At 34.4% G+C, this 20,391-nt stretch overlaps 1 protein-coding gene across 1 annotated transcript; it reads right to left on the reverse strand.

Moving 5' to 3' along the window:
- Positions 1–241: 241 nt before the first annotated feature.
- LOC113340905 lies at positions 242–9,394 on the reverse strand. Its single transcript, XM_026585957.1, has 26 exons — positions 8,677–9,394; positions 8,236–8,295; positions 8,069–8,136; positions 6,452–6,614; positions 6,281–6,337; positions 6,050–6,107; positions 5,419–5,487; positions 5,097–5,338; positions 4,789–5,001; positions 4,575–4,667; positions 4,357–4,476; positions 3,955–4,257; positions 3,574–3,630; positions 3,276–3,332; positions 3,096–3,152; positions 2,816–2,872; positions 2,674–2,730; positions 2,471–2,527; positions 2,292–2,390; positions 2,064–2,162; positions 1,466–1,662; positions 1,220–1,381; positions 1,032–1,139; positions 885–948; positions 703–798; positions 242–624 (listed from the first exon to the last, which is right to left on the reverse strand). Exons 1-26 carry the CDS (start codon positions 9,145–9,147, stop codon positions 541–543), a joined length of 3,168 nt encoding a protein of 1,055 aa, XP_026441742.1. The 5' UTR covers positions 9,148–9,394; the 3' UTR covers positions 242–540.
- Between the last annotated feature and the right edge of the window lie 10,997 nt (positions 9,395–20,391).

The following is a 20,391-nucleotide window of genomic DNA, read 5'->3' on the forward strand; positions in this document are numbered from 1 at the left end:
ATCATGTGGAAGCTTATGTCAGCCTCTTTGGTTTATGGGGGTGGGGGTCTTTCTTATAAAAAAGGTTGACGTTGTAGTTGAGATTACAGATTAAAATGAAAGGAAAGGTGCAGTAATAGTGGTGCTAGTGGTAGTGCCTCTCACTGAGTTTTGAAGAATGAAGAATGGACCAAAGTGTGATCCGAGTTTAGATTTAGAAAAGGAATATCTGAAAAGCCCTAGTCGACCCCGAGCATCACTCTAGTAATTTCTTTCACTCAAAACCCACAACTTAACATTTACTGAAATTTGTTACCCATCCAAACCAAAAACCCCATCCGGATGACATAGACCACCGGATGGACCTTTCGGATCAATCCTGACAGTTCTATGACTTTTTGATCTCAAAGTCAAATGCCACCTTTTTCTTATAAGGGTGAGTACAATACTAGTTTCACTACTTTTGAGTTCTTAAATCAAGCTACAGATATCAATACAAGGATCAGGCCTAGCTCACAACTTTTTGAATAACATCAAAATAATATTAACACATACTTATAACTAAACATACGCCTCTACAGTTCGAATCCACTCAAGTCTCACTTCATCGATTTCATCCTGCTCATACGTAGATTTAAGGAAAGGCTGCAAAATTTTAAAAATCAGGAAGGCCAACACAAAGACTAAAAAAAGCTGAAGAAACAGATAGCTAAAGGATCTCACCTCACTCTTTGTAAACATTTTTGGCTCATCAATTATCTCCCTCATAAACTTCATTATATAAAACCCACATTCCACACTATTTTTCTGTTTCGGACACTGCAAATCACAGGGAAACAGTGTCAAATTCGTCGAAAATGTGAACACTAAACACTGAGGATTTATACAGATGTTAACTCAATTACCTTGATATTATACCAAATTGGTGATGACCTCCTCACTCCATCATTTTGCAAGCCTTTCAGACCACTTTTAGATAAAAAAAATAAATTAAAAATATAATTAGTAACAAACAGCAGAACATACAAATTTGTAAAACCTGGAACACTTACAAAGTGACAAAGGGTTTGATGTTATATCGAGCTGGGAGGCCCGATGGATCCAGCCAATAGCAACTCATAGCCACCATATTTATTGCGATAAGAAGCCAATGCGCCCCCCTACAATTAAAGAGGTGATAAGTAGTTCGTATATACCATCACATACAGTAAAAGTAAATAACTGAATATTTCAAACGTACTCCGGCTTGACAGGAATGAAAACCCATTCACAATTTGTGTTCATCAATCTTGAAGTTATTATTTTTGACAAATCAGCATCTTTTGCAGCGCTTGCTGATGCAGGGTCTATAAATTCATATTTGTGTTGTATCCCTCTCTCCGTTAATATATCATAGAGGTTCCTGGAAAGATTGAAAAGCAGCGAGTATGTTACGCCATAAGAGCATTAATAACTTTATAAGTGCATTTAAAATAAGGCTTCTCACCTAATGTATGCCATGACGCAATTCTCAGACAAATCTTCCAGATGGCAAATATATCGAACATCATCCAGGTCAAGATAAAGCTCCATCTCTGTACCAAAGACTGCCGCATCTACTGGTACTGATATGAACGGAATGCTGCCCGTCAATTTTTGAGACACGCTTTTATAGAACCTCTGGAAGGGTGAGACGATTGAATCCTAATACAGAAGATAATAAAATCTATTATCCATGCCAGATCGAGTTTTGGACCAAAAAAAAAAAACCAATTTCCGCTGATGCACATATTAGGCCACTTCCCGTGAGCCTAATGACACGTATCGTCACATAGATATCCGTCAGCAAGAAAATCATCAATTGTATAGAAACTTCAGTAGAAATTCCCATATTCATGAATGCTTAAGGTCATAAGGTGTAGCCTTTGAATGCCCTAAAGAAGTTGTGAAAGATATTGGTGATATCTTAGGCTACATAAATATACATAGCTTTCAAGGAGAGGAATCGCTGAACATAGTCAAAGAACCTAAGATGGTATCACTTGAAGTGCTTGAAGTTGAAGCCACCATCAACTTAATGATACTATTTATATTCTTTGACTTACCTTCATAGATCTGGCTACATGCCTTGATTGAGTTACTTGAACAACAGGTAAGTTTTCCTCATCATTTCTCCAAACGCTCGACTGAGATCTGCCTGATGTCTATAAATAGAGGATAGATGGGAAAAGGTAAAGCACTACTTTGACTAGATAGAATGCACAAAACATAACGAAGGTTCGAAGTTGAAGCAACCATCAACTTGACGAAACTACTTATATTCTTCGACTTACCTTCACGGATCTGGCAACATGCGTTGATGGAGTTACTTGAACAACAGGTAAGTTTTCCTCATCATTTCTCCAAACCCTTGACTGAGATCTGCCTGATGTCTATAAATAGAGGACATAGGAGGAAGGTAAGAGCACTATTTTGACTAGACATAGGATTTTACATAATGCACAAAACATACCGAAGGTTCGTAGGTGTTTGAATTGCCTTTGTCAGAATATGACGCAGGAGAGTTTCCCTACGCAACATGAACATTTTGATTAACACAAAATAACATAGTTTACACCATTGGTGTAGATTAAGAAAGAAAAGGACTGTCAATAAAAATACCAAGAATCAACTATTTTCTCAATGACACACAGCCAAAATAGCACAAAGGCATACCAAATTTTCATTGTTCTTTAGGTGGACTCTGGTAGAAGTCGATGCAGGCAATTTCCCCTATTTTTTGGAAACAAGGAGTTAAGAACAGAAATTTAAGAAACAGATGTTTTACAGAGAAGTGGAGATATTATAATTTACATACCAAATTTTTCTTGTTGCTTATGGGGACCCTAGTGGAAGTCAAAGCAGTCCCTTTCCCCTGTAAAACATGGTTTGGTGAGAAAAGATACTTAAGAACAAAACAGAGAGATTATGTATCTGGCGTACTGAATTTTCTTTGTTGTTTATGGGGACTCTATTGGAAGCCAATGCAACCCTTTTTCCCTATACAACAAGGTTCGGCGAGAATGGAAAGTTAAGAACAAAAAGAGAAAAGAGATGATTATAGAGGAAAGAGAATATTATGCACTTGACTGACATACCAAATTCCCATTGTTGTTTACTGGGACCAGAGTAGATGTCGATGCAGGCTCAACCTCCTATACAACATGGTTTGGCAAGAATAGAAAAAAGTTAATGAACGATTATATAGAGAACTGAAGATTACACCCTTGGCAGAAGCAACATTACACACAAAAGTAAAGGTACTGCGCTTCACATACCAAATCTTTGTTACTGTTAACAGGGAGCATGGTGGACGCCGATGCAAGCTCCTTCCCCTACACAACATAGTTTGGCAATTACAGAAAGTCAAAAGAAAGAGATGATTATATAGAAGTGAAGATTATGCACTGGACAAAAGAGAAATAATGTCCATTCACCAACTGTTTAACTTATTATTTTTCCACGGAGCTGACCGAGAACCAGCTGATTCATACTTGTATTATGTACATACATAGTAAAGAGGCAAAATCCCTTTTTAATGATACACAAGATATCACGAACTGCATAATTACATACCGAGTTTCCACAGTTTATTAAGGGGAGTTTGTTAGAAATCGATGTCGGCGACTTCCCCTGCAGAGTAAGGACATTCACGCAAAGGATTGTTAACATGGCAGGAACAACATCAACAAATACAGAGTGCATAAAAAAAAAAGAACATTAAAACAAATCGTAAATAAGCAAATGTAAAACCATAACTTAGATGATTTAATAATGTGTACAGTGCCACAAAGTGCACAAAAATGGAAATAAATTGGTGCTAAGGATTTTGACATTGTCAGAAGTTGATGACATAACTTTCCCTACAAGGAATGGACATTTCGTGAAGCCTTTAAGGGATAGTGAGGAAAACTACTAAAAGAGTCGAGCATGTTACGTAAGAAAAGAGAATCTTACGTTTTGCATGAAGTTGGCAAGCATCTCCTCTAACTGTGAGACCATCTTCTGAGTATTCAAGAGTTGATCTTCCACTCGTGAACGGGAAACTCTCTCTTCTTGGCACTTGTTCCCATTCAGCTTTCGTTGCTCATGCAATTTATCAGCAACTTTAGTGGCTTGACATTTAGGCTTCTGATAGGAGGTCCGCCGACTTTCAAACTTTTCAGTGCCTCCAACTGGAGTTCTTAAAGCCAATGACAGCACATCGATGTTTCCATCACAAACTAGGGACCCATCGTCTACTTGCTTTTTCAGTTCATCCTGCATAGACGGCAAATTAGACATTTGGAATTAACTTCGAGCATATAGCATCATACAAATATGCAAAGGATCTCTTTCTGGCATCTTTCTTCAACTTACGATAATCTCTGCTTGTTCTCTGGTAGCATCGTCCTCATACTCCCCATTTTTGTTCTGACGTGCTTTCTTCCATAAAACACACCTATCAATTTCTTCAGGGGTAACTCCTTCACTTTTTTTCTATTACAGTATTACCAATATTAAAAAGGAAAAAGATTGACTTCAGTGACTCAATATTATTACATCCTTAATGAAACTTTATATAAATGAACATATACCATTTTTTCGATCAGACCGGCATAAGTTGTCCGACCCAACCGGTGAGGATGAATGTTCTTCGCACGAATTTTTGACTGTGCTTCATGGACAGCCTAGAACAGATTAACCACCATTACATGATCCGTCAGACATATATATGATGTAGAGCACAAGAGATAAGACATATATACAAAAATAAGACCGAAAGAGTGTACTTGACTTGATAAAGCAAACCTGGAATGCATCATTTAGTCTGGACTTCACAAATTCATCCCAATGCTCTTGCTTAATGAATCCATACTTTGGAGGAGGGTGGATCAGACAATCAGGCTCATCCTTGAATGGGAGAATATATGTCCTTGTAAGAGTGCTCTTAAAAACCCTCCACCTGTCTCCAATGCCATTGACTAATAGTTTCCTACTACTTGCTTCGAGCACATATTTTGCCTGGAACACGTGTATTTTTCTTCGGTAAATCAGATAAGATGCTTCTATATATATATATATACACCTCTAATAATTTTCAGAATAGTTATAAGTACCTCCAGACACCTCCATAGCTCATCTTTTAGAGTGCTTGGGACGACTTTCCAATTTTCATGGACTATTGGAACCATCTGTCGCGCCAAAACGCCCATGTAACTAGCTAGCTCAGAAGAGAACGGCCCTATTGGCTGGCCATGCTCATTGTACTCTATCACATTGCGGTGGCTAGTATTTGTACTGAAGATGTGTGGTACTAAAGTCGTTGCACCATGGACCTTTCTCTTCATGCTTGACTCAGCTGACACCACAATACAAATTCAGGATTTATCAAAAACCTTCTCTTGCATATTATAATGTGTATTCCAGTTAATAACTTACATTCAAACTCTTCGGGTGCTTCTATAAGGTGATCTTCCACAGTGGGTTGCTCGGCGAAGGTTCCCGAGGCTGATAGGACAACAAGGAAAGAAGACCAAACAAATTGTCAGTACGTAAGCAACTAACTCACGAGCTTTGCGCGGATATAATGAGAATCTGATTTATGCACCCTACAATCACCACATTCAGGTATAAGGTTGCCACAGGCTCAAGTAGGACCTTTTTTACATTCTTGTTGGCCTTTGTTGAAAAGATCACATTGTTTACAGCAAATAAGGTGTTTGAGAAGTCATGGTGCTTGTAACTAATAATTCTCATCATGGTCAAATGCCAACATATCCAAACATTAGCTCGTACGAAATAGCATAACAAATAGTGTAAGCATAAAGTTCAAACCATATCGCGATACAGCATACAGAAATCGCTGATTCGGCAAGCATAAGTTTAAAAATAAATCACACATCCATGGGACATGCATGATTCATCGTGGATAGAGCCATAGAGGGACATATACAGGTGCACTTTTCTGGTAAATGCTGAGTAACAATAGACAAACTATAGGTGGGGTCAATGCTGTGGTCTAAAAGAACGAAATCACAATATACCTCTCTATAAAAACATTGATGCTTACCTTTTCTTTTGCCTAATAATCTTGTTTTCCTACACATCTCATCCTCTGCCACAGGTGCCTACAAAAAAGAAAATAACTCACTTAAGACTGCATGTAGTAATAAAATTGAGAGAGAGAGAGAGGGTGGGGGAGGAGCAATTTAAACAAAATAAGATACTTTTTGATCGGGCTACAAAATATGATACTGCATGGAAATTACTACCCATGAACATTGGATAATAACCAGCTTACCTTGGAAGTAGGAGCCAGCTTATCTTCCTTCTTCTGTTTACTGTTGTTGCTATCAACCTGCAAATCAGCGGATATCATTGAGTTATAAAAAATAGAGGGAGGATACAGATTATCATTGATGTTTAACATAAAAGACAAGATATTATTTTTCTTTTCTTTTCATCAGATTACCACAATATCCTTTGCAGTTTCACATTCTGGAATATCAACAGGAACTGATCCTTCATGTTCCTGATTGTACATCTCATAGTTGTGGTTTGTAAGTTCACACTCTAGAGATCCTTCAGGTGTCCCGTCATCCATCTCATAGCTATTTGATGATTCGTGAACCAGTCTTCCAGGGAGGAAAAATAGATAATCCAGTAAGAGATCTTTGAAACAAGTACTCAGATAGAATAGAGTTAACTTCTAAGAAAATGATGCACAGGAAAAATGAAAGGCTGGAGTGTTTCATGAAACATCTATAAATATGGACAAGAAGGTCAAAGCATATACCCGCAGTATGATACATCAACAGTCGACACCAATAAAATCATTATAATTGGGCCCTACATGCAATTCTAAAAAAATTCTGAGACATGAGAGTATGCATGTTTCAAATAATGCAATAAATAATTTTACAATTGGAGTCCATCTTCATACAGAAAAATGTGTCACTGGCTCTAATCTTCATTAGGGACTTTAGATTGCAGTCTAGGATATCGAAAAAAAAAAAAAGACCTACTTAGCTAGATGCTTATCCACCAAAGCCGAAAAACATAAATTGTGCTACTGCAAGATTGTAAACGGATCTAACTTCTTTGGATAAAAGCAGTAATGAATTCTATTAGAACTTTGTATACATGCACTATCTTGACTGGTACAGTTTAACATACACACCAGAAAAGAATATCAGATGTTCATAGAAGATAACCATGTCAATTAGCCAACATTTAAACTTTAAGGCACTTACTAGATACTGCAACAGATGTTCACAAGGGAGGTTTGAATGTCTGCATCAAATTAGAGATCAACTACCAAAGACAGAAATTACTAATTTCTGACCTCTAAGTCTCTAACAAGTAAAACACAAACCCATCTGCATGACCCAGTTCATATTATATATCTTTCTGGTCCAACTTGGTAATGAACTGTTATATCTTTTTATACAAATGAAAAAAAAAATCATTTTTTATGATTCTCTTTCCTTTCTAGTTCTATTGTCCCTCAGGATGCAATGGATTTGAATCATATATACTAAAAGAACCATCTGCGCATAAAAAAAAACACTTTCTTTCCCGACAAATCACTGTATATATTAAGAACCATATTATGTTATAACTACAACAATCCAAGTAAACATGCCTAAAACTTTGAGCATCTACGGAGAATGAAACATAATCCATTTGGCCTCTACAGGAACGGCAGATATTGCGCTCAAATTATGACATAATTTATCCTTGTGTTTTGCTCGATAGCCTAGTTTTCATTCATATGTAGTATGTACTGTGTATCCTAAGGACCCATTTTTAATCATTGTATACATTATCATGTTTGTAAGAATTTCATACAAAGCTCTGTTCTTCCATTTATTTATTTTTGAAATGTCGGAAATTACAGATGCAAAAATGGCCACTTTCCTAAGCCAAGTCACTAAAAGACTAGTACATGATTTTAATTTTTAAGCAAACCATATATGATTATTTTGATAAATAACAAAAACCACTGGGTAAGAAAATCAAAGCATTCATCCAGAAACAGATCACAACAGGTAGATACAAACAAGGAGTATTAAGTCAAGGAATGTACGTTTGCCTCAGCGGTCCCTCCTCCAAATACTGTTTCTTGGCAGACATCTCGTCATTAATGCGAAGAGCCTACTTACACAAAAGATATAAAATAAACAATAGATAAGAACTAAAAGAAACAATCAACTGAAAAGGAAATCAGTCTAATGTAATCAACCCACATCTTACCATTTGAGCAATAGCCGACCGGGTGTGAAGTTTAAGCCGTGTACGAAAATGGGCGGGTTCCTAATAAATGATGAATCAATTAGTGACAAATCAGAACGAATTCAATTTACAGAAGATACCACTAATAAGAAGACATATCCAAGAGAACTATATCACAAACTATATTTATTTGGGTGTGTAATGTGGTTTGGAGTTTGGACTACATTCATCTACCGAGACAGTTAAGAGTATCAAAAGCTTAACTAACATTAAGATCGGACCCAATTTCTTTACCCCCATTGGACCTTCTAACTCCATGTTAATTATCTAGAATTGAAAATGCAAACTTACTGTGAGATAAATTTTTGTGGTTTCTTGGCCAAATTAAAGGGCTCTTTCCTTGAAATTCAACATGACAAAAAAAAATGAATTTTCTGAGAAGAAAACCAAACCCTAACTAACCTCATAGGGAGTAGGAGTCTTATATGCTTCCTCCTCCACCTCCAGTTGTTCAGCAGCAGGAGCATCGTCTGTTTCCAGATTTTCTTTAGCAGCAGGAGCATCGTCAGTTTCCATATTTTCTTCAGCATCATGGTAATCCCCCATCTCAACAACATTCCGTCCTATCTCACGAATTTCATCAAAACAACTAGTTTCTGGCTCTCGATCTTCTTTTTTATCCAACACCATCTTTTTTCTAACTAATTTTAAACCTCTCAAGTAAAGCTTAGGACCACCAACATTGTTATTATCATCTTGTTGTTGCTGCTGCTCTACTTCTGGTTCTGGTTCCGGTTGTTGTTGTTTGTTATTCTTATTCGATCTCTTTCTTCGAATCACCATTGATTCATCAACTAGACTTCTCTGTACTTCTTCTATTGCTGCTTTTGTTGCCGAACGACCTCTTCGAACTCCTTGACGCAACCCTCGCATCCTTCCTTTTCACAAAAAAAAACCAATTGAAAACCCTAGTTTGACTTCGAAGAACGAAAATTGGAAACCCTAATTTTGTTTGTTTTTCCTCGCAATGATTAACAACATTGAGAAACGTGAAGATTCTCTCTGAGGGATAATTCAGATCGGGAGAACATACAGGGGATTTTAGTATCAGCGGTGGGAAGTATTATCAAAACAAAAAGAGGTGGGAAGGGAAATTTTCTATTGAAAGAAAAAGGGTAAGGCTTAACGCTAGTTTGGTATTGGTGTGAGACTGTGAGTTTTAGAAAAGTGCTTTTCTGCGTTGCTGTGGTGTACGTTGCTGTGCTGTAGAAATAAATCGGCATGATGTTAACTATAATTTAAAAAGCACTGTGAAATTAACAAATTGTAAATTCTGTTTGGTAAACTTGTATTTTATAGTGCTGATGATGTAGTTAATGACGAAAATAGACATATTTCAAAAATTAATTTTAAATACACTTTAATTAGAATAAATTATATTTTTAATTCTAATATATTTAATAAAACATAAGTAATATTTCTTTTATTATTTTATTTATTTTATACAATTATTGTTATTATTTAATAAAAAAATTATGATTATGTTTTCTTAAGAAAATATTATTATATTGTAATTATTATTTTTAAATGAAAAATAGATAAATAAAATAGAAATTAAAAATATAATGATAAGTATATAATATTCAAGGGTAAAACATGTCTTTATAATAAAATAACAAGGTTAAAATAGAGAATCAATTAAATCAAATTATGTGGGTCCACAGCTTTTGCTTTTCCAGCTTTTAAAAGCTAGTACTAAGTAGCTTTTAAAAGCAGGCCTAAAATGAAAGTGCTTCTCTCCAAAAGCACTTTGAAATTTTTTTACCCTACACAATTTTTGGTAAAAGTTGGTTACAAGTTTGTTACAAAGTGCTTTTGGTTGAAAAAAACAATCCCAAACGGGGTTTTAATGCAATTTTTATGGGTGGAGGGGCAAATACGTTATGACGTTGGCGGTTGGCGGCATACCCATTGTTGCTCGACCAGATGGGTGTCAAATGATCTTTCACCGGACCAGGAAATTCTAAATTTTCTCAACAAGATCGTTTTGAATGACTTTATGAGTATTACTTGCCCACGTGTTTTTTTTTTTAAATATGAAAGAAAGTATATTGAATTGAAAAATTTACACATCATTATCCTGATGGATATAGTGTGTTATCCAAACCGGAATATTGTTTCACCATTCTTCAGCCCTTTGGTTGATTGATTAAGTTCATGCTTCAAAAAGAAAAATCTTACATCGCTAAAGGTTATATTTTTTTTTCGCCGTGTAAATTTTTCTCATTCTCTACTTTTAAATCACATGTTTGTTATATAAGTTAATTTTCCCAATCTCGTACATATATTTAAATTTATTTCTCAATTTTACTCAAACTAATTTTTGCTAATTGAGTCCTAATTTTAATTCTTCTGACGAGGATATAAAAATCGATATAGGTTGGTGTAAGAGCAAGTCCTATGGTAGAATCCAAACTTGGAAAAAGTGTGAAATATCGAGTTTAACGACTTCGAAGTTTGGATCATCCACGTTTTTTTCCAAGGCATGTTCCAAGGTTTTGTGTAAAATAGCTTGGATTCCAAACTAAAACGCCAATCCGAATTTCACTCAACCTTGTGGTTGTTTTTTTTCTACATCTGATTGTCCCTTTTTGGAAATTAATTTTGTGGGACAAGATTGAGTGTTACTTGAAATAGCGGTCTACACAATTCAGACTAACTTTTTGGAATCTATTTTACCTTTCGCCATCAGACTTGAACTTCCATGATCTATTCCAAGTAGTCTAAGGTGTCACGGAACCCGGAACATGGAATTCTTCCATCATAAAACTTGCTCTAACGAACAATAACAAAAGTATTTGTTGATTTTGCAACAATTTAATGAAGAATCAGACGAGGCTAGAAGGAAAATATACAACATGTTGCAATAATATAAATATTAAATACTTACCCCTCTAGAACCAAGAGAAGTAATTAGGAGAAAATGGATGGGTCCAGGGGGAGACTATTACCACCAGAAGCTAATGCAACATTATTTTGTTTCTGGATGTGTGTACTCCAATCAAGAGTTTCAACGCTGATTTCACATGGGATGCAACTTGATGGTACGCTTATTGAACTTGAACTTATGTTTAAATCTTGGGGAAGTTGATGTTGTCATGTAACATTGTGCACGGTTGGTATATAACTTTTAGTTGTTGAATTTCTCGGTAAGATAATGGTTTGTTATGCAATTTATAACAATTGTTATGATTATATGACAGTTCTGCCAATAGATTTTTTTTATGACTTGAATTCCCATAAATTTGTAAAATATTTGCTTAAGGCGTACTGCCATTCATATATATATTCAGTAAGGTATTGGATTTCCATTTTCCAAAAGTATAACCGTTTTTCCATTATATTCGCAAGGTATTGATATTAGTTTTTGTTTTTCCTAAATGGTGGCCACCAAAGAAGGCAAAATTATATCTGCCTTTGAGCTTTGGCTTGACGTCAAAACACACTTAGTAGGGGAAAAACAAAATTTATCTAAACAAAATTATAATTATCGCTTTATTTTACACGTAGTTTGTAAGTTCATTTGGTATGTAGACGTCGTTGGCCATGATCATGCATTAGTAAAATGTGTGTCCCATCACCAGTCACAGATTATAATTGCGCTTGGTGTCGGGCTTAGTTATAAGCTTGGTTTGTCATCATATACAGTTTTCAACTGCACTTGACTAAAACTTAATTGCAAATTTATCAGATATTTTCTTTCCATTTTATTTGACTACTGAAAGAACGAATCCAAGACGCTGTGTTCACGAATAAATTATCCTGAACGTAAGATTTTTTTTCTTTTTTATATAGAACCTTCGTTTTATTTTCGGTAAAGAGGCCTCCTTGCAAAAATGAGAATAAATTAGACTAAAAAAGACTAAAAATAGTTGTAATAAAATAGTTATCCTCTAAAATATGAATAATACTTTCAAGCATAAATCATAGTGTAGTGTTTGCTTAATGTCACTGCATTTAAAGTCAACCATTTGCCTTTTTACAAAGTACACACAGGCATAAATACAAGAGAACTACAGAACTAAACCTCTCCTTCTCTCTCCAACATGAGTAATAAGCAGGACTACTAATACTTGAACTCGTAATAATAGGTGCATTTGCAGCAGGTAATGAAAACAAAAACATATATCTTTTTTATTCATTCTTCTCACCAAATTCATTGGTTTCCAAAAATTAACAATATGTAGTTAATATGGTTGTTTCTTTCTTTGAATCTCAGCATATTTTAAAACAACATAATCATAATTTTAGGCGCTAACTAAATACAACCCATATCGGCGTTAAAGACAACCCTTCTAAAAAATTGTAAACCCTACTCACGTGGGTAAATAAAACTCAATCATCATCTTCGTTGGATTTAAGAGATCAAAAAGAGTTCGACCGATCAGATGAAAAAGAGATGTTCTTGGAAATAAAGATCACTCCAATGAATAATGGAAGAGGAAATCAATTTATTTTATCACCAAATAGATATAACAGTACATGACTTTATTTTTTTATTTGTTCTTTGATTATTATTTTTTTGACAAAAACTTAGGGTTCGTAATTCGCTCGACTTCTGTAGTATCTGCAGCCATTTATTCTGATCAAAAGGTTGATCTGAAATTTAAATTAACCAAATCTTATGCTTCATACCCATACGAGATTTTATAAAAATGATAAGCTTTAAAAGGAACGCACAATTGGGGGATAGTTTTATTAATTGGGGGATATAAATTACTATCCCCATTCAATAGTGTCCGCTAATGGGTGTTTTCCAAGGGAGGAAATACTAAACTACCCTTTAAGAAAAATAAAAACTAAATCAAGCCTAAATATACACCACTCCCTTTCAAATTCTAAATATTCTCCATTCCCTTTCAAATTCTCTTCTCCTTCTCTACTTCGAAAACTTTTTTCCGGATTCTTTTTTTTTTGCATTCGCAAGTGATGAAGACCATGCCGGAAATGAATTTTTTTTTTTACATCGTCGGCATTGTATTAGTGATGAAGATCATGTCGGAAATGATGAAGACCATGTCGGAAGTGATGAAGACCATGCCGAATAATGGTGCCGACGTGCTCGATAATTAACTTACGATGCCGACATTATAAGTTGGGAGTACCCATTTTTTGGCGTTGAGTTTGTCAGCATTTTGTAAGTTGGGAGTACCCATTTTTTAACCGAATTCCTATTACCTCAAAGTTTTTCCTTATACTCTCACCCAAGTGAAGTGATTATGATTTATACTAATCATTATCAAACTAATCTATTAACTTAGCTAATTATAATCAACCACTAAACATTATTAGTGAGGGGTAGATTATGAATTAGTTAAACTACATGGATAAGGGGTGATTCGGATTTACTATTTAAATCTCGTTTTTGTCTTTTTCCTATATCCCCCAATTAGTTTTATTATCCCCCAATTGCGCGTTCTTTAAAAGTTGTGACTTTGATTCTGAAATTTCTTGTAAACTACTTTTTATCATATATGGTTTATGAATTAGTACGATTTAAAGATATTACAGCGATCTTTCAATACTAGAAAAAATAAATCGTAATCTTTGATTTGGAGGTCCAGTTAACAAATTTCATGCCACGGGATATTTTTTGAAATCAATAATCATTCACTCAATATTAATAGGGAGGTGTTGATGGAGAAGATAATGAAGGATGAAGTAAAGTTTTGTGTGCCTACCTTAACATGGTTTATAATATGCTATGAGGGTTGTATTTAACTTTAATATGGGTTGTATTTAGTTATTGCCTAATTTTACTACTATTATTCCTAAAACTAATTGTCCTAAGACAGTAGTGGACTTTAGACCCATAAGCTTATGCAATGTTACTAATAAAATTATTTCAAAGTTCCTTGCCTCAAAATTGAAAAGGATTCTCCATAAGATAATTGCACATAACCGAACTTCTTCTATTGTTGGTAGACTTGTCCATGATAACATTATTATTGCTCATGAAATGATTGATTCTTTGGGAAAGAAACTCAAGCTGAAGATGGGGGTATTGCCATTAAACTTGATATGTCAAAATCATTTGACATAGTTGAATGGTCTTTTTTGATTTCTAACTTGAAAGCACTTGGTTTTTCTGACATTTGGTGTAATATGATTGAGCAGTGCATATAAACAGTGTCAACATCCGTTCTTCTTAATGGAGCTCCAGGTAAGTTATATTATCCCCGAAGAGGATTGAGACAAGGAGATCCATTATCTCCTTATCTATTCATCCTATGTATGGAAGCTTTTTCTAGAGACCTCCAAACAGCTGAGGATTTTAATTTAATTCATGGTTTCAAAGTTTGAAAGGATAGTTCACCAATCACTCACTTGTTTTTTGCAGATGATTGTTTAGTCTTCATAAAAGCTAGAATTAGAGAAATTAATCATTTAGCCTCTATTATTGACCAATTTAGCAAATTTTCAGGTCAAGCTGTCAATTTTAACAAGTCTGATGTTGCTTTTATCCCTAGAGTCCCAGGTGATATAAAAAACGCAATTTCCAGTATCTTGCAATTTAAGAGAATGATATTATAAGAAAAATATCTTGGTGTGCCACACTCACAGCAAAGAGACAAGTCTCAGTCATTTTATCACTTTATTGATGGATACAAGGATAGTCTAGCTAACTTGAAAGGTAAGTTTTTTCCCCCACCAGGTAGAACAGTCTTCATTCAATCTACCTTAGGAAATATGGCCAACCACCATCTTGTTGTTTTTTCCATGCCTAAGAAAATCACAGATAAAATGAATTCAGTTTAAATGAATTTTCAGTGGGGTAAGGATGAAACAGGAGGTGGTATATATCCTAAAAGATGGTTAGATATTGGTCTGCCTAAAGCTCTAGAAGACCTGAACATTACAATAACAAATATATTGAATCTAGCTCTTCTCACTAAATTATCTCGGAGAATGCTCAATCATCAACATGAATTATGGGTAAAACTTTTGAGCTGCAAATATTTTAGTAATACTAATCCCCTTAATGGTGATTTTGCTTCACAGAGTTCTTGGGTCTGGAAGGGCATCTATCAAGGCCTTGAAATTATTAAAAGACACTACTATGTTTGGGAGATTGGTGATGGAGAAAATATATCCATTTGGAAGGGTAATTGAATACCAAATAAAAACAAACCAACAGATTCAACCAACTATTATACTAATATGCGACAAGTTAGTCAGCATATAGATAAAGATACTCACTCTTGGAAGTTGAATACTCTCAACATCCTTTTTGATGAGGATACTGTCGATGAGATAACCAAAATTAGAATCCATTTCATTGGGTGTGATAAACTTAGATGGTCCCCTGCTCATAATGGGTTATACTAGATGAATCCTTAGTTCAATGCGCTACTAGAAACAATTTAAATGTGAATTGGAATCTCTTCCGGAAGATAAAACTTCCACCTAGAATACAATATTAGTGTCTTCACTCTTATCTTCCTACTAAAGAGGTATTATCTAGAATAACTAGACATAGAAATGATTCTTGTTCTCTATGTGATAATGGCGTTGAATCTATGCAGCATCTCTTCTTGGAATGTCCAGCTGCCACTAATATATGGACTAGGTTTAATTTTAATCTGAATCAGTCTATTAACAATTAAAATCTTCATGATTGGCTATGTACAATTCCTAATGCTAATAATGCAGGTGTGCAGGTTGATCTTAATAAGTTTGAATGTACCTGTTTGATAACATGGTATATTTGGAAGACAAGATGTTTAAAGAATTTTGATAATATTCAGATTGATATATCTAGCATTTCTGATAACATTGTCAAACATCTTGAGGAATGGAACAAATCCTTATCAAACTCTGGCAACATGAGTTATAATAATCAAGAGAGACATATCTGACGCCCTCCTTTAGATAATGTGGAAAAAATAAATTTTGATGCTTCTTTCATTGCCAACTCAATTATGTTTGGAATTTTTCTAATCTCTAGAAATTCTGCAGGTGAATGCAATGGAGCGCGATGCATCCAAACAAATGCAATAGATTCAAAACAAGCTGACATCTAGGGGCATTGAAAGAAGTATTATGGGCAAATAAAAGAGGAGTAAGAAATATCCACCTTGAAGTTGATTGCAAAAATGTGGTGAATGCTATCCAAGGACACCCTACTTCAGTGAAATGGACTACAAATAATATCATTAGTGACTTGTTATTCATTTTATCAGACTTTGATTATTGGAAATGTAGTTATGCTCATAGAGATGCAAATGGTTTAGCTGACTTTTTGCTAAATTTTCAAGGTCTTAAGAAGTAAAAGTAAATTGGTTAAATGATTGGCCAACTTGGATCAACACTTTGATGCTAAGTGACCAAGACAATGTTTTGAATTCTTAATTTTAATAAAATCTGCAAATTTCCTATTAAAAGAATAAACATAATATGCTAATTTTACTCTCCTGTAAATTGGTTAAATGATTGGCCAACTTGGATCAACCTTGACATAATTGATCTTGGTCTAGTTACTCTCCTGTAGAAATTAGATCTCAGCTTACTCGAGGTAAAACTCATGTACTGAATTAATATTTCTTTTAATACATCACTTCTTGTTTCAAAAAAAGAAAATAAAAGAATAAACATAATATTTGAAGAAACTTATGAGGAATTGTCCTAGTTTAAAACACTGATATAACCTCAACATGAAAGGGATCATCTTAGCAGAATATTTGTACATATGGATAAAGACACTTCAGTTTCCAAGAGGTGGTCAAAAGATTTACCACATTTTTGGGGTTAATTTGAGTTAAGATTACAACCTTATTTATGAAATGCTTAACTAGATTGACCTGGTAAAATAAATTGGACATTTTTTATGGAGACTACATGCTTATAAGAAAATATCCCCTTATGTGGTCTCTGATATTGGTCTTAGATTATCCAAGCTCCATTGGATTCTTATAGGCGATCTTAAATTTGTTCTTTATTCTTATGAAAAATCGGTGGAAATGATCCCTAGTCATATGAAATTACCTTTACATTTGTGATTATTGATGCTTGTGGAATGATAGACATCGAGTTTGGAGGGATAATATGGTAACTTGATCTAATCATAGATGAGTGGTTCTAAATAAATCATGGATTTGTGTCATGGGAAAATCGCCCACACACAGTGGGTGGGCCCCACCACCGAATAAAACATGGATTGTGTTGGGATCCGTCCAGTGTGAGTGGGAGGTTTTCCCATGGTTTATTTTTGTACAAAAACATGAATTTTCATGCCATTTTTCAGTCGATAACCTCTCCTCCATACAACGGATATAATACTTTCTTATTAGATTCACAAATCTTGTTGTAATAATTACCGCAATGAAATCTTGTCGTAGTAAATATAAAAGTACTAGGCAAGTCCTATAACTGTAGAAACCATAGAAACAAATTGTTATTGTTTACTTTCAATACGTACAAACATTGTTATTTATAGATGATGATGCATGCTACGTGAAACATAGAATTTACACATGAAGGGCACCCGTCAGTGACACCTTTGGAAAGAAAATGTGCTCATTTTAGAGCATCTCTAATGTAGGTGGTCAAGGTCTTAAAAACCATGATTTAAGACTTTTTTCGCCAAAATATTATCTTCAATGAAAGGATTAAGGTCGTTGGGAAATGATATGGATGAGTGGGGGTGAAGGAGAAATTCTAGATTATACCTTGTCCATGACCTTGGGTTTTAGTCCACTTCATCATATTTATCTCTATATAAAAATAAAAATTTGTTAGAAGAAACCTGGGGATTAGAGCATCTCCGATGCAAGGGATAAATGTGATGTTTTCCTCCAAATATTCATCTCCAATGTAAGGACTCAAAGTTATAAAAAAAATGACATGAGGGTAAAGGAGAAGAGTCCAACTTTGTGCACCTACGGTACACATTCCTCCAATCGCGATTAGTTCGGACTTAACAGAGAGTTCAATAGTTTACAAAATTATTTTTATTTTAATGGTTTATTTAAAAAATAGAAAGACATAAAGTTGTATTCTATCTCTCATTTTTTTCTTCTTTTCTTATTTATCTCTATACCGTTTCTAATTCTTCCATGACACATCGATGATAATAAAATTTGGTACAGAAACATAAAGCGCCCAAAATTAATTATGATACTGAGATCAATATAACTGATACAATCATGTAACCAACAATTAAAATCTATATTCAAATCCAAACAGTTGTACTGATGTTAATAAGCATATGATTTTGTTGCATACTGTTTAAAATTTTCTGATTCTAAAACTGAATTCATTTATTTATTTCCTCTTCAACTATTCTAAATTTATCCTATAGAACAAACTTACTTATCAAAGCCCACAAATACAATAAGAGACAATCATTGTTATCTCTCTGCAAATGTATTCTCCAATAAGTATTTGCATTCTTCAATGCAATCATTCTCTCTCATATATTTCATTATTTTTTTTACACTTTTCCATGCCAATGATTGGCTCTTATCTTGTGCATGAATGCAAAAGATAACAGAACCTTAATAATAATATGAATTCAGTAAAATGTATATATACCGGGAAAAAAATTGACGATTATAATAATATATCAAGGTTGATTACCAAGTACAATCCTCGAAGAATATTCCATCTTACTATTGCGATCATTCTCGTGTTTTCTCCCATCATTCCCGTGTTTTCTGCCATCATTGGCTTTTCCTTTAGGATAGCTGCACCTGTAATCTCATCGTACTTGTGCAAATGCCCTCACATGGGTTGTTATCTTCGCACTCATTGACATTAATCTGTGGATCAATATTGAGAAATTCAGATCCAATCAGTAAAATAAATACACTTGTCCGGTCGCACATTAAAATTAAACAACATTTTCATTAAAAAGAAAATAAGGGCTCTCTCATATGTAGCCTGCACATTTATTATCGAAATCCCATATATAACAAGTGATTAACCCAACCAAACATACCTTTATAATTATTCCACATATCCCAGAAAACTATAAACATACCTTTAAAATTATTTTCGTTAAACCCACCTTTATAATCATAGCCCAATTAATCCCCAAATCAACAAAACATATAATTATTGCCTATTTTTCATAGTCAAGTTTAATTAAGATCTATGACATAATTAATGATATTGAAAAATTATCAATACCCTTAATAAGTTTTAATGTAACCATTGTTGAGAAAAAAGTTATATCAATTTAAGAGTAATTTTTTTATAGGAGTTTTAGAATAATGATGGTAGAAAAAGAATCAAAACCATAGATAATTCCACTTCAACTGGTGTTGTTGTTGAGATTCTTTTAAGAGAATAATTAGAGTTAATTAAAACTATAATTCAATCTGGATTAAAGAAAGAATTTGGGTTATTTTTTATTTTGGAAAAAAAAAAAGAATTAGGGTTTATAATGAACAATTAATTGGGGGATAAAAAAAGGAATTGAGGGATATTGATTACTTCCCCCAACCCATGGTGCGTGCTAAGGGGTGATTTTTGGGTATGAAAAATACTAAAATACCCTTTGATTAATTAAAAACACTATGAAAAGACCATTATACCCTTTCTCCTAAAACATTAAAATAAAAAAACCAAATTCATATATCCCCCATTTCAGTACCGGTTAGGTTTTGAAAAAAAAAATTCATCGTTCTTCATCCGTTCTTCGTCGATTAATCGTCGATTCAAGAATTTCTTCGTCGATTAACCTACCCGAATCATAAACAATGCCTCCACGAAAGAAAACGAATGCCCAATCGAACTCAAAACCGATTGCTCAACAAAAACAGGAACAAAGAATTGCTAAGATTGCTCAAGAGCAAGAAGAAGAACAAGCAGCGGATTCGGACAGTCAACCTCTCGCAACCATGACTTCTGTGAGAAGGTAAGTGATTTTAAACTACTTTATGAGTGTTTTAATTGATTTATAGCAATGGGTTTAGGTTAGAATCGCGAACCCTAACTGAAACAGTTGAGTTTCAGTGATTACTGGTACTGAAATATGTATGAATACGGTGCCGGTTTTACCTTCCGACATTCAATCTAGGATGAATGCAATGCCGGTTTCACTCCGCAGATTCACCACAAACTGAATTTTAGATACCGACATAGAATTTGGGTCGAATTCCCTGCCGGTTCTTG

The sequence above is a fragment of the Papaver somniferum genome, unplaced genomic scaffold (assembly GCF_003573695.1).
Source record: "Papaver somniferum cultivar HN1 unplaced genomic scaffold, ASM357369v1 unplaced-scaffold_24, whole genome shotgun sequence".
In the NCBI taxonomy this organism is placed as follows: Eukaryota; Viridiplantae; Streptophyta; class Magnoliopsida; order Ranunculales; family Papaveraceae; genus Papaver; species Papaver somniferum.

Coding starts and splice junctions, on each gene's coding strand:
- LOC113340905 (XM_026585957.1), bottom strand. CDS start 9,147: ATGCGAGGGTTGCGTCAAGGAGTTCGAAGAGGTCGTTCGGCAACAAAA. Junction 8,296..8,676: donor AGACTCCTACTCCCTATGAG/GTTAGTTAGGGT, acceptor ATCATTTATTAG/GAACCCGCCCATTTTCGTAC. Junction 4,668..4,788: donor GACTAAATGATGCATTCCAG/GTTTGCTTTATC, acceptor AATCTGTTCTAG/GCTGTCCATGAAGCACAGTC.